Source organism: Micropterus dolomieu, linkage group LG06 (assembly GCF_021292245.1).
Source record: "Micropterus dolomieu isolate WLL.071019.BEF.003 ecotype Adirondacks linkage group LG06, ASM2129224v1, whole genome shotgun sequence".
Taxonomy (NCBI): Eukaryota; Metazoa; Chordata; class Actinopteri; order Centrarchiformes; family Centrarchidae; genus Micropterus; species Micropterus dolomieu.
Genome location: NC_060155.1, coordinates 27,717,896 through 27,731,809, shown reverse-complemented (window position 1 = coordinate 27,731,809; position 13,914 = coordinate 27,717,896). Strand labels below are relative to the sequence as shown.

Sequence of the window (13,914 nt, the reverse complement as noted above, 5' to 3'; positions counted from 1 at the left end):
ATTTATTTGTTTTGAGCATGTTTGCCTGTTTATTAGATGGTAGACAGTAGCGGGCTGATAGAAAACAAAGGAACAGAGATGGGGGATGACATGCAAGTGGAGAACACTGCTCTAAAACCTATGACTCTGTACACTTGTCCTCTCTCCAGCTGAGTCACAGCAGCAGCTTGCATATACAGAATATTATACTTGACTTGACATTTTTTGGCCACAGTTATACGTCTAAATTCTCTTATACTTTTATGAATTTGGGAGGTTCAACATGGCAGTTGCAGGGTTAGTCTTAGTGTTAGAGGCAGACAGACTCACTTGGGCAAGTAGCGAGTAACAGTGATTATCTTGTCTTTGAGGCAAACTTTATGAAAGGTTCGGCCCATACTGAGCCAGTAAACTGTTTCCTCCTCCTCCGCTCGACGCAGAGACACCAGTCCTGAAACGCAAGAAGAGAGAAGACACATACGCTCACCTGTTGATGTTTTCTACACATTTCTATTAAAAGACTGAAACCAGAAGTCGTAAACTATACAGTATATTCAAGTTGTCTGTATAATTGAGTTTGTTAGTTAAGCTATTTTACAGTTAGGATCATATAAAGCTAACATGACTTCAAACATGTGCAGCTGAAATGTAAAAGCTTTATGGAGCTGCTGAACCAAATAAGGCAGTTTGACAGGGGGTCCAACAATCAGGTCATGCTTACTGTTCTTTTTCTGTTCTAGAAATAATGTATCATCACATTTAGATATGGGAAAACAATCCAAACATCAAGGATTTTAAATATATATATACACATTTTTGCGCCTTTTAAATCAGCTCTCCAAAAAGTTCCCAATTAAACCCAATTAAACCTTATTCTAAACATTTACCCTGTCAGTAAAGGGAACATTAGTACATTTTACAATACAACTAGTACGGTTTGGAAAGTACCACTTTTAAAAACCAATGTCAGAGCAATGTGGAACTGTATATATCAGAGGAAATTTGGGATCAGGTAATCTGAAGGATACCTTCCTCTACAGTATGTACTGCACTGGTCGGCAAGATCGATTTGATAGCAGAAAAATTAAAAACAAATAACTTGATAGCGGCTGGTGCTGAAATAGATCACTTTCTCTTTAGTGATTGGTCTTCCAAAATAAGCGCGGGAACTTTTTGTGCAGCAATGCTTTTTGACAAGTTTATTGAGAGCTTTTACTTTGAAGAGTTCTGAACGACATTCAAAAGAGACTCTGGCTTGCTTGACACACCTCTGAAAAAGCTTTAAAGGAGACCTATTATACTGTTTTTCCATTCCTATATTGTAGTTCTGTGACTCCTGTATGGCAGCTTTGCATGATTCAAAGTTTTTTCCTTATTCTGGCTCTTCATGTAGGTCTTCATTTCAGCCTCTGTCTGAAACAAGCTGTAGATGCTCCTGTCTCTTTAAGGCCCCTCCCTCTCAAAGCCCACTGTCTTCTGATTGGCCTGAAGCATGTTACCAGGCTGTTGTTGTTGCTGGGTAGAACAGGCAGACTGAGCGTTGCTGTGCCGTTATGGGAGCACATGCCCATATATGTATATTATGTAGAACATAGCCATTGGTAGAAAAAGCTGTTCAAAACAGAGCGTTCAGAACAGGAGGAAATATGAGGTTTTTGCTCACAGTGATTTCTTATAAATGCTTTAACCTAATTTTTTGAAACTTTGGCCATGTTTAACATGAACATCCAACATTATAACATTGTAGATAAGTCATAAAATGTGGAAAAGCAGAATAGGTCTCCTTTAAGTAAACATGTGGTTGGATTCCCCTGAATTTCCTCAGGGAAATGAAAACAAGCGCCAGTAGGTTTATGAATCAAACGCTGGGATGCACACAAACTGCAGCACACGCTTTATTGTGCATGTGCAAAAGTGTCCTTATAATCAATTTGTTCAACAAGGGAGGAAATAAAAAATATCCGCAGTTAGTTGGAATCGATCTTATAACCTTTCAAATGGGAGTCACGCACAGTAACGACTGAGCTAAACCATCTTTGACGCCTTGACCACTATGCTACGCCGCCCGCCTGTACTTTCGTCCCTTGTGCAATATTTTGGGGGTCTTTCCAGTGTGTACACATTAAAAGGCTACTCAGTCAAATCTAGTGGCCAACTCCACTTTATTAGCTAGGAGTTTATTGACTTTGCAGATGAGTTAGATGCTCAGTTGCACAACTTCCTTCTATCCTTCTTTCCTTTAAAAGCTATTATTTAAATACATAATTATTCTTATTTTATTCTCTTTTTCTGTACTTCCCTTTTAGTTTAACCCGTCGTAAGATGCACCATATTAATCTACTTGAATCTAATAAATCTACTAATCTAATAAAATATATAAACACACAAAGCTAATTATGTGAAACATTAATTTACCTCTGGAGTAAAGAGGACTGCTGCCAAGCGGTGTGGCCACAGAGGGCTGTGGTTTCCTGTTATTGGATTGGACGATGATCTGGTAACCCTGCATTAACCTCTGACAGATGAACTCCTCAAACACCTGAGACGCACTCATCACGGGGGCTTCATCTTCCCGCCTGAGGCAAAACAAAACAGAAGCATGAAAACGGCTGAACACTCAGTCTGAACCTTTGATTTGATACATGTTGGTCATTTTAGGGTTTCTCTAACGGCAATTCTACTTTTAACTGACCTTCGATTTTAACAAAATCATGTGTTATATTGGGAAAACAAAAGACTTTTGGTCACACAACACATTCATACAGTATATTTACAGTACTGTGCAAAACCTTTAGGTCGGTATGGAAAATAAAAAAGAAACTTCCTGCAGCAGATGAAAGACACATCATGCTTACTTCCCTTCTCAATCTGATGTCCAGCAGTGCCTTCAGTTCAGAGCTGCAAAAACAGTGGGAGCCTGGAACACCCATCACTCATTAAAGACTTGCAGCCAAAAGGCCAACTTAACCAACTCAACAATGCATAGAAACACGGGAACTGGGTGCAGAAAAATGACAGCAAGTGCCAGTTTTGCTGCAGTCTTCTTTTCTGGCTGCGAAGGGCTGCAAAAAACTCCAGCAAGGCAATAGGACGGACTATATCTGCACAACTCACAGCTGCTCCTTCAGCTTAATGGTAGTAAGTGGAAACTGAGGTAAGTGTATCAACGCTTGTATCAATCTGATCAAGATTGATTTACTGGACGTTAAGAGAACAGATATGTCCCTCAATCTCCAGTGGAAAACCACACCCTTGGGTATATGAACTCATGAATAGCTGTTGAGTGTCTTTAGCAGTAGCAGGCGCAGTGTGATTGGCTATAGACAGTTTCACTCTGAAGAAAGGATGTTGCCCACCTCTCCAGGTCGCTGTGCGGCAGCAGGTCATAGCAGCCTTCAGTGTAGTCGTTCTGCAGCGCCTGGCGTTCGGGGAAGTAGTCGGTGGTGAGGGGCAGACAGGCTGGTGTGGTCAGAGACTTCCAGTCCACCCCCACTGTGCAGCAGAAGCTGGGCACTGTCGGGGGCGCAGACAGCAGCAGGGCTTCAGGAGCACCCACACCATACATACACAAACACACAAACAAAAAAATCCCCACAGCAAAGACACATGCATGTACCCAGAGTGGAGCGGTACATGTGTGTGGGGGCGGGGGTGGATACAGAGAGGAAGGGGAAGCACAAAGGTGGGGGCAGATAAGAAAAGAAAGGAAGGGAGAGGATGAGGACACCAAGTTGGAAAAGAAAAGGCGAGGATGAAGACACAAACATAAATTTAAAAAAGACAGTAGACGAGAGGGGAAAGAAAAAACAAGGAAATTGTTACTTTTACTGGCCTTGTTCACCCCTGATGGTGATTTCTGAGGGGCCTGTAGTGGTGGAGCAGTGATCAAACATGCAGATTGTGGCCCCTGTGACAGTCAGTCTGTGATCAGCATCACTCACAAGCAAGTGAAAAATGTGTCCTGAGCTCAGCCAAGGTATGAACTGCAAAGTGACTTTAAGTGAGTGAATTTAAGCAGAGAAATCACATCATGCAAACATACAGATGGTGAGCAAATTTCTTAAACATATAAAAAATATTCCGAGCAAGACAGATTTGTTTTTACAGAAGCACCACAATTTACAATCCGTCCAGAGGAATACCGCCATACTACCGCCATGCAGGAATGAGACAAAAGACTTGTTGAATGCAAACAGGAAAATTATGGGCGGAGAATTTTAAGACCTGGTAATGGTTTATCATGAGAATTAAGATCAACAGGAGGCCCAGAGAAAGAGATAGAAAAGAGTCAGACAGTGAAAGTGAGGATACAGAGGGAGGAGGAGGAGGAGGAGGAGGAGAGGGTTATCCCAGGCCACATGACCTGTAAAGAGTATTTTATACCTGTGACCCCTGGAGACAGACGCCCAGTTCAGAAACCTGCCTGCCAAAGCCCTCACAGGTTTAAGACACCTCACAAGGATTGTTGCTATCATCAGTTTGGTGATTAAGAATTTCAACTTGATCCTGTTACGTTACGGCTGCATGACAATGTTTGCGACAACTGACATGTTTTTTGTTTTTTGTAAGGGCAGGACGGACTCACTTGGATCGGCACCACTGACGGAAACGTCTTCAAATGTGGAGCCTCGGTTGGTTATAGTTCCTGTACAGAAATTAAAAACATTATAATCATTATTCAATTCAGTTTCTCAATTGATTACTCATTTAGTCTATGTAACATCAAATGGTAGTAAAAAAAAACCCAACAAAAAAACAAACACCCATCCTAGTTTCCCAGAATCCAAAGGGAATGTGTTAAAATGTCTAAACCAAAATATATGTCATTTACTAGAAGATATGACAAAGAAATCCTCACATTTGAGGAGATGGAACCAGTACATTTGGGCATTATTGCTTGTAAAATAAATTAAAAGATTAATCGATTGTCAGAATATTTCTGTGAACTAACTGATTAATCAATTAATCAAAAACACGCAGACAACTACAATTTCTTATATCAATTTAATTTCTAAATTCAGCATCAAAAAGGCTGTGAAAACTGTCAAAATATGGTCCTCTTTTAATATCTTTACATAATATAGACTATCCCAGGCAAAGTTTTTATTATTTGTGTCTTCTTATATATTTGTATACTGTTCTGTTTTATACTTCTTTAAGTCCCATGTACACTTTATTCATCTTTTTGCAATAAAGATTTAAGTGGGAAAAACAAATTCCAATTATTCCGACACCACATGAATGCACCATCGGTCACTGCTCCCCCCTCCCTGCCTTTTATATTACCTTTAAACTGAATAAGATATATAAGGCTTCAGATAGACAAACAAAAATTATTAGTAGATCAGTCCATCAGATTTGGCTCATCGCATGGGATTTGAAAGAAAGAAAAAATATGACCAGCCTCTGGTAATTTTGATATGTACTTTTTCATCAACAAATTACCAAAAAGCTTCTCTGTCACACATCTGGTGTGCTTCTTTTATCATTACAAATAAAGCAGAGCTACAACATTTACAGTAAGTATGATGCAGAGTTAAAACACTAAGTATTTTTGAGTAGGCACATCACCACTGTTGTTGCTCCCTGGACTTCCAGTGAACTCTTCTATCCCTCCACCGATGTAAAGGCTGTTCTCTCCTGCTTGCCTAAAGGCTGTTCGCCTAAAATAAAAAGATAAATAAAAAGCATTTACCTCTCGCTGTCTTCAAGCTAACGTTCTTTACAAATTTTTGTTCCTTGTGGTAGGTAGGGTTTAACCTTCCAGTGGCCTCGTGATAGGCGAGCTCCAGGAGCTCAGCAGAGGTGTGGGCAGGATCCCTCTGCTGGCTGCCCTGCAGTTCAGCCATGTTCTGTCTGGTCTGGTGATGGATCTGGATTGCCTCTCCAGAAGGACCTGAAGAACAACGGTACACACAGTGTGACATGTGGATCCTTTAACTTAGTTTTGATTAAAAACTCTGTGTCCCCTCACCGACAGGGAAGGTGTGCATCCAACGCCGCCGGTTTGAGGTGAGCTTCATGGGCATCCTGGATGGGGTGAAGGGGTTTATGAGTGCTCTCTGAGGGGTGTAACCTCCAGGACGGATGTGCAGGGTGGACTCAGCACTTCCCACTGTGAACCTGCCCGGTGCACTGGAGTCCCGCTGAGAGTCCATCATCTTCTCCAACAACTCTGAACAGCAGAAAAACAAAACAAGACACCGATAATGGGGAGGAGAGAGGAAAGAGGTGAAGCGCATTTTATCACATGCCTTGTAGACATTGTCCCTTAAGCTCTGGAGGAGTTACCTCTGGTGCTGGTGTAACCCAGGGAGCTGCTGACTTCATACTGGACAAGAGGCATGCGGGGTATAAGCAGCATGTTGGACACGGGGCCCAGACTATCATCAGAGGCCAAGCTACGCTGTTCCTCAGGACCTCCAGAGCGAGGGGGAGGAGACGTGCCTATGCCTGTGCTGACATCCACAGAGCCCCAGCTCTTCCTCCCGCTCGTCTCTTTGTCTCGACCCATCCTGAGAGACGCACAATCATTACTGGTATTACCGGCACATTCGGTGTCAATGAACATTAACACACGTGAAAATCAACACACAAAGCTAAAATTAATTATTTTTGTTCATGAAGTCACCCGTCTGTCACGGTACGGTCTAGACCGGTTCTTTTATGAGCGCTATGAGATAACTGTTGTTGTTAATTTGCGCTATATAAATAAACTTTAATTGAATTTATTTTTCCCATAGTGGCTGCCTGTAGCTAAACTTTCCCTGTCTTTGCGACTGTAACTTCCACTAACCACAAGAAAACAAAAAAGGGGAGTTATTTATTTGCTATAACAACGCTGTTGACACAATGTACAGATAACTGCAACCCCTTCTGGAGCAAGAGAACTACACAACGATCAGTATTTATTGATTAATTAGGCTATAATCAAAACCCATGTTTGTGAGTCTAATTTTCGGGACAAACCGGACAGGAGTCGGGACAACTGATCGTAATTCGGGACTGTCTCGAATTTTTCGGGACGTCTGGTCACCCTATTCACTGGCTAATGCTTGCATACAGAGTGACTACTGGGTCTGCACCCATCTACCTAAACTCCATAATACAAACTTACGTTCCTTCTCGGCCGCTACGCTCCTCCAACGAACGCCGCCTGGCTCTGCCGTCCCTTCACACAAAGCAATCCCAGTCCCGGCTATTCTCATCTGTGACACCACGATGGTGGAACGAGCTACCGCACGCCATCAGAGCAGGGGCGTCCCTCTCTAACTTCAAGAAGCTCCTGAAAACACTTCCTCTTTCATGCACTTCCTGTGCTCTTCTTCTTCTTCTATCCCCTTACAAGTCTCTTGTATTGACTGCACTGTTTTGTTAACTCTTACTTATTTCCCTAGGTATTTACACCATTGGTGCAATACGTGCTATTAGATCTTACTAGTAACTATTGTCACATGTAGATCTCGTGCTGTATTGATGCTTTTTGGATGCTTGTATGTTGTTATTCAAATGTAAGTCGCTTCGGATTAAAGCGTCTACCAAATGAGCAAATGTAGGCTAAATGTAATAAAACAAAAAGATGAAACAGGAGGGTACAAGTTAAAGTGCAGGATAAGGTATTAGTCAAAACCCTCGCATTTGATTTAATTAAAGCCAGTAGCAAAAAGAAAAGTCTTCAGTCTTGATTTAAAAGAACTGTCAGCAGACCTGCAGTTTTCTGGGAGTTTGTTCCAGATATGTGGAGCATAAAAACTGAACTTCTCCTTCTTTAGTTTTGACTCTGGTGACAGAAAGCAGACCTGATCCCAGACGACCTGAGAGGTCTGGATGGTTCATAACGAAGCAGAAGATCTCAATTCTCAGACAGACAGGAAACCAGTATAAAGACCTCAGAACTGGAGTGATGTGATCCACTTTTTTGGTCTTAGTGCAGCTGCGTTCTAAATCAGCTGCAGCTGTCTGATATTTTAGGGAGACCGATAAAGACACCGTTAAGGTAGTTGAGTCGACTGGAGATAAATGCATGGACAAGTTTTTCCAGGTCCTGCTGAGACAAAAGTCCTTTAACAACTACAACACCGGTCTCCCCTCGCATTTCCACCTGCAACCACAGCGCTGTACTTTATTTCCCTAGAAGAAGCTTAATTTCCATAGGACATCTTGCAATGGAGGGAGTACTTAAAAAAAATGGCAACTCCACCTCCTTTCATATAGACAGTTGGGAGGGGTAGACGCAATAAGAACAGCTGCGCTGTTATCTAAGCAGTCTGATACCTGAAGTTGCTGCTCCTCTGAATTCGTGAAGGACCAGGTAGTCTGAAGACCTGAGCATCGTAGGCGTCGTAGTCCACCTGTATAGGCAGGCTGTTTTCAGAGTCCTTTGGAGCACAGAGAGCTGAACAAGGTCATGAAGTGGAGGGTTGGAGAATGAGAAAAATGAATGATGTGCTTCACGCTTTGCTAAATTAACAAGACTAAGTCTGCAGCCCAGCGAGCAGCTGCGTGAGGCTGAAGAGTGATGCTTTTGAGCTAAGTTCAGCATGCTAACCACATCCTCGATGCTAACATGATGCCAATGATAATGCTAACAGGCTGATGCTAAGCAGGTGTAATCTGTACCATGATCACTATCTTAGTACAGCGTCTTAGCATGCTAACATTTGGCAATTAGCATATAGAGGCTGATGTGAATATCTTTAGTCTTCAGGTATTTGGTCATAAACCAAACAAAGTATTGGGCAAATTAAAATCTTGTGCGCTGGAGTTAAAGAACCGTTAAAGTTAGTATAATTCATCTGGAAGGAGATATGCACGGCAATCCATCCAGCAGTGGCTGAAACATTTCACTAAAAACCTCAAATGTCAACCTCATGGTCATGATAGAGGGAAAGTCATGAATGTGTACAAAGTATGTGCCAGTCCATCAAGTTGAGGAATTGGCAGTGAAAACTTTGACGTGCTTGTCATTAGGATTCAACCTCTGGGCAAATTGTACCATATTTCAATCCATGTGATAGTTGACATTTCATTATTGACTACTGGCTAGCATGCCTAAACATGAAGTCATTATCTAAATCATGCTTCAAGAAATTAAATGGAGCGCAGAGAGATATAGGGTCACAACTTACTTTGGTCCTTGCTGCTCTTGAATTTCTCAGCATGAGGCTTTAAAAAAAAAAAAAAAAAAAAGGTAATTTTAATGAAATGATAAAACATCAAATGTTTTTTATTTAAGTGAAACAACAGCTCTGCAAATATGTGAATTTACCTTACGGCCAGCCAGCTTGATCCGAGGGGTGAAGGAGCTACATGAGTTCTGACTTTTGGAGGTGTAGAAGCTGCGGGTGTGGAAGAAAAAGATGCCATCAGTTTTACCTTTGCATAAAATTTGAATTCATCTTCTCATCAGTCAGTCAGTTTTCTTGCCTGTGGTTGATCCAGTGAGGAAGGTTATAGTCGTCTCCCACACGAGAGTCTCCAGGTGTAGTCCTGTTGTGCAGCTACAGAGAGAATAACCATCAGTAACCAACAGGTATCTCGCCTGACGCACCTACAAAGACTGACACTCTGAGCGTGTTACCTTGAATAACGGTACTGCGTGCAGTGGCTGCTCCCCCATACACACCAAGTCTACCCCAATACCTGAAGAGGGAAAAGCGTGTGTCAGCAACATCTTTAAATTCACACAGCGATCCTTTAATTCTGTAAGTTATGCTACGTGTTAGTTTTATCACACTCACCGTTGTCGATCATCCGCTGTTTGGTGAGAATCATAAGCAGACGGTCGACTTCAAACACTCCCACCCCCGGCGTGATGACCACCGACATCTGGCCAGTGCGGTCAAAGTTACGGTTGATGTAGTGCTTGTCAAACACTGTCGGAGACACAGTGATTGTCATATGTGACCACTGATATATTCAAATGTTTTACTGCAAAAGCTCCTTTTTGTTATTATCCCCCACACAGAAATAAACAAACACTGTCCGGGGAACTTAAAAGAGGGCATTTTAGTTCTAAAAAGATCATAACATTGTCAAGTCAGTTTTATTTAAAGTGTAAAATCACATACATATAGATAAGTATGTGTATATTTATTAGTATAAATATGTATCAATAATTTCTTTTAATTTATTTATATATATATTTTTTTTTTTTTCTTCTTCTACCACCTTCATTTTAATGTCAGATTTGTCCTCACCAGCTGTGATGTCGACTACCCCCAATGTTGGTTGAAAAGTGTAAAAATAAAAATTAAATATATATTAAAAAAAGAATAAAATCACCACTGACATTGTCACTCAGTACACTTTACAAAATAAAATACAGAGACACATAAAAGTTATTAATAGCAACGTTAGATATAAAAAAAAAAAAAACACATTATAAAGGTACACAAAATAAAATAGTACAATAAAATACATAATGGTGAAAAAAAACAAGATAGTAAATAATTATAAAATTGCTAAGAAATCAAAAAAATACCATAGGCCTAAATATAAGCTGTGTTGAAACGAAAGGTGTTAAGCCTGCTCTTCCATATGGAGATGTGACTTCACAGCAGAGGTCCTTGATAGCTGACGCCTCTGGCTCCAATTCTACTTCCAGAGACCACAAGTAACCCTGCATTTTGCTCGGTGGTGCAGGAGGGCAGTACGGTAGAATGAGCTCTCTAAGATACACACTTGATTTGTCTAAGTCAGATGGCTGAAGCCTCGTATTAACTTCAGTTAAACTTTGGAATACATCTTTGCACAGAAAAAGAACAAGGGGTTCTACACTGAAATCACTTTAGAAAGGGAACTTTTAATGGCCAGTCCGAACAGGAAGAATTGTAATTTTCCACATATGTATGTTATCTGTGTATGCTTAGTATAGCTGCAAAATGTACACAACAAACCCTACATGCAATAACTTTAATCTTGACTAATCTTTACCTGCTTTTAAGAATTTATTTTATTTTCTGAGAGCTATTAGACTACTTACCATTAAAGGACAGGTTTATGGCCTCCAGGTAGTTTCCCTGAGCAGCAGTGGAGTTGTAACCAACAGGAAAACCATCTAGCATGAAAGTGAATAAACATTATTTTATTGACAACATTTTGGCACCTGATCCATTAATCAGCCAAATACTCGACTCGTTCACTACCTGCTTCTTTCAGCCGCACCAGGACAGGATACTGAATGAAGAGCTTCTTGATAGTGACCAGTAATGACGTCCACTCGTCCCGTCTCTCGTTCTGAGCCACAACCCTGATCGACAAAAAGCCTCCGTCACCCGGTCTGCATTCATTTATTAAACCTTTATTTAACCGGGCAGGACACTTCAAAACAACTTCTTATTTACAAGAGCGGCCTGGCAATAGGGGGTTAGCCTCTGAAGGGGAGGGGGGAGTGGATAACAGACAAGGCAAGAGGTTAAAAAAGGAGGTACAGTAGGGGAATAAACAATGCAGTGTAGCAGACAGAATAAATAACTTTGAGTGAGTGCAACAGCTTAAAGCCACTCTGTATAGTGTATATATATGTCCTCATGCCATGAAGTGAGGACAACCAGTGGAAACTCAGACTGATAAATAACTGATTCTGTTTTTAAATTTCACATTAGATAATGATTGTTTTACTAGTTTTTTTTATTTTTTATGAATTCATTACTTGTTGTTCTATTAATGTACACACACACACGTTTACGTTTTTATCTATTTTATTAAAATGTTTAATATATTATTATAATAACACAAACGCACGTTTACGGTTTTATTTATTTATTTTATTTAAATTTTCAATATATTATTATAATAACACACACGCACGTTTATGGTTTTATCAATTTATTTTATTAAAATTTTTAATATATTATTATAATAACACACACGCACGTTTATGGTTTTATCAATTTATTTTATTAAAATTTTCAATATATTATTATAATAACACACACGCACGTTTATGGTTTTATCAATTTATTTTATTAAAATTTTCAATATATTATTATAATAACACACACGCACGTTTATGGTTTTATCAATTTATTTTATTAAAATTTTCAATATATTATTATAATAACACACACGCACGTTTATGGTTTTATCAATTTATTTTATTTAAATTTTCAATATATTATTATAATAACACACACGCCCATTTATGGTTTTATTTATTTATTTTATTTAAATTTTCAATATATTATTATAATAACACACACGCACATTATCTATGTATTTTATTAAATACATAGATAATGTGTTAATTTTTAACATATTCTTATATGTTATTATTTTAACACACACACGTTACTGTTTCATTTATCTAGTTACACACACACACACACACACACACACTTAAATAGCCACTATAGTGTCTTAAGCTGATGATCTTATCATCAGCTTTAAAGGCTAAGGACAGTTTTCCACAAGCATAAAAACATTTCATGAATTATTATTGTTGCTTGTGGAGGACGCACTTGCACGTGTGTTTGGAAATGTCCACGATACCGTTCTTAAAAGCTGTTAATAGAAATAAAATGGTAAAAAGTTTTAGGGATTTTTGTGAGTCTTTCCAATCATTGGATGCGGAGAATCAGAAGGCCATGCGACCAAACAAAATATTTCCTTTTAGTTGTGTATGGTTAGACAACTGCATATTATACACAGAGGAGCAATTTTTCAGGTATGGTGGAGTAAAACCAAGGAGGGGTTTGGAAATGAAAGTGAGCCAATTAGGTTTTCCTCTAGCATGCAGGGGTGGCCAGCCTATGGAGGAGTATAGATTGCGGTGATGGGTTTTGTAAGGGGCATTGGTGGCAAACCCGATGGCAGAGTAGTACAGAATATCTAGCCGCTCAAGGGTATCTTTACAAGCAAGTCTGCACAGGACATCTCCGTAGTCCAGCATGGGAAGTATGGTTATCTTGAAAGGGGGAAGTTTGGAAGATGGAGTGAATGATGTCCAGTTTCAATTCAGATGAGCTTATAGTAAGGAAAATAATAAAAGCTACATACAGTAACTATAGTTACCTGTAAAAGTCTTCATAAAAACGTCCCTCGTGATCCTGTCTGATGGACCCTCTCAGAATCTCAGGAAATTCATCTGATAAAAACGCAAACTCTATTAATGATAAATGTATTCACATGCATCATAAGTCAATCGCTGTGATAATGAAGACTCACCAATAGTTTTGGCGTTGTAGAAAGTACGTGAGAAAAGTACAACTGTCACCTCATGACTGCAGTTCTTCTCCTGTTTTTAAACATTAAATATTAAAACACTGTTTTAGTTTACAACCATAACAACAGAGGCAGACTAAAAGAAAAAACTGCTTACCTTCCACTTGGCAAAAAGGTCAGACAGGAAACCATTTACAGCCTTCTCAAAGTAGAGGTCACCTGAGAGCAAAAGACATTCCCCTCCAGAGGTCAAGATCAGAACTTTCATTGAAAAACAAATCTAAACTAACAAACTTATGAAGTTATGAAGTCCAACTAACCGTAGATGTCAAAGTCCCACATCTCACAACTCATCTGGATAAAGATGTACACCATTGCAGATGTGGATCTGAACACCACCTGGGTCACAAGGTCACAAGACATGTAACAGAAATGAATGATGTTATGGCAGAAATGTATGTCCTCTTACATGTAATCTTTTCTGTATGTTCTTTAACTATTATTATTACTATTATTATTATTATGTCTTATAGATATATATGTATTGTGTTTTTATCTTCTATACTCCTTATGTTAGTCTGTCCACATTTACTAGAGTTTAGGTCAGAGCTGTCAGATTGTTTTGGTGTTCATTCAAGGCTGAGAGAGGATCTCTGTTCCCCAAAACATGGAAACCTAGACTGCGTAAATGATGATGCATCCCTTTGCTCGGGGCCAGACGCCCGAAGCTGCCCTAGGCGGCAGGTCTCTGGACCAGCTGTATATGTGTTT

The 13,914-nt window shown here is 39.8% G+C and overlaps 1 protein-coding gene across 1 annotated transcript in view; it reads right to left on the bottom strand.

Annotated features, from left to right (window-relative positions):
• Positions 1 to 13,914, bottom strand: part of depdc5 (DEP domain containing 5, GATOR1 subcomplex subunit) — a 43,320-nt gene that overhangs the window by 24,721 nt on the left and 4,685 nt on the right. Inside the window, exons 9-28 of the mRNA XM_046052921.1 lie at positions 13,464 to 13,542; positions 13,301 to 13,362; positions 13,147 to 13,216; positions 12,994 to 13,066; positions 11,127 to 11,230; positions 10,964 to 11,038; positions 9,720 to 9,854; positions 9,560 to 9,621; positions 9,406 to 9,479; positions 9,248 to 9,317; positions 9,108 to 9,144; positions 8,254 to 8,374; positions 6,271 to 6,494; positions 5,954 to 6,154; positions 5,740 to 5,875; positions 5,551 to 5,642; positions 4,565 to 4,624; positions 3,336 to 3,519; positions 2,395 to 2,555; positions 310 to 430 (exon numbers count right to left, since the gene is read on the bottom strand). Of these exons, the coding sequence (XP_045908877.1) occupies positions 310 to 430; positions 2,395 to 2,555; positions 3,336 to 3,519; positions 4,565 to 4,624; positions 5,551 to 5,642; positions 5,740 to 5,875; positions 5,954 to 6,154; positions 6,271 to 6,494; positions 8,254 to 8,374; positions 9,108 to 9,144; positions 9,248 to 9,317; positions 9,406 to 9,479; positions 9,560 to 9,621; positions 9,720 to 9,854; positions 10,964 to 11,038; positions 11,127 to 11,230; positions 12,994 to 13,066; positions 13,147 to 13,216; positions 13,301 to 13,362; positions 13,464 to 13,542 (2,141 nt within the window). The remainder of the gene's footprint in view (positions 1 to 309; positions 431 to 2,394; positions 2,556 to 3,335; positions 3,520 to 4,564; positions 4,625 to 5,550; positions 5,643 to 5,739; positions 5,876 to 5,953; positions 6,155 to 6,270; positions 6,495 to 8,253; positions 8,375 to 9,107; positions 9,145 to 9,247; positions 9,318 to 9,405; positions 9,480 to 9,559; positions 9,622 to 9,719; positions 9,855 to 10,963; positions 11,039 to 11,126; positions 11,231 to 12,993; positions 13,067 to 13,146; positions 13,217 to 13,300; positions 13,363 to 13,463; positions 13,543 to 13,914) is intronic.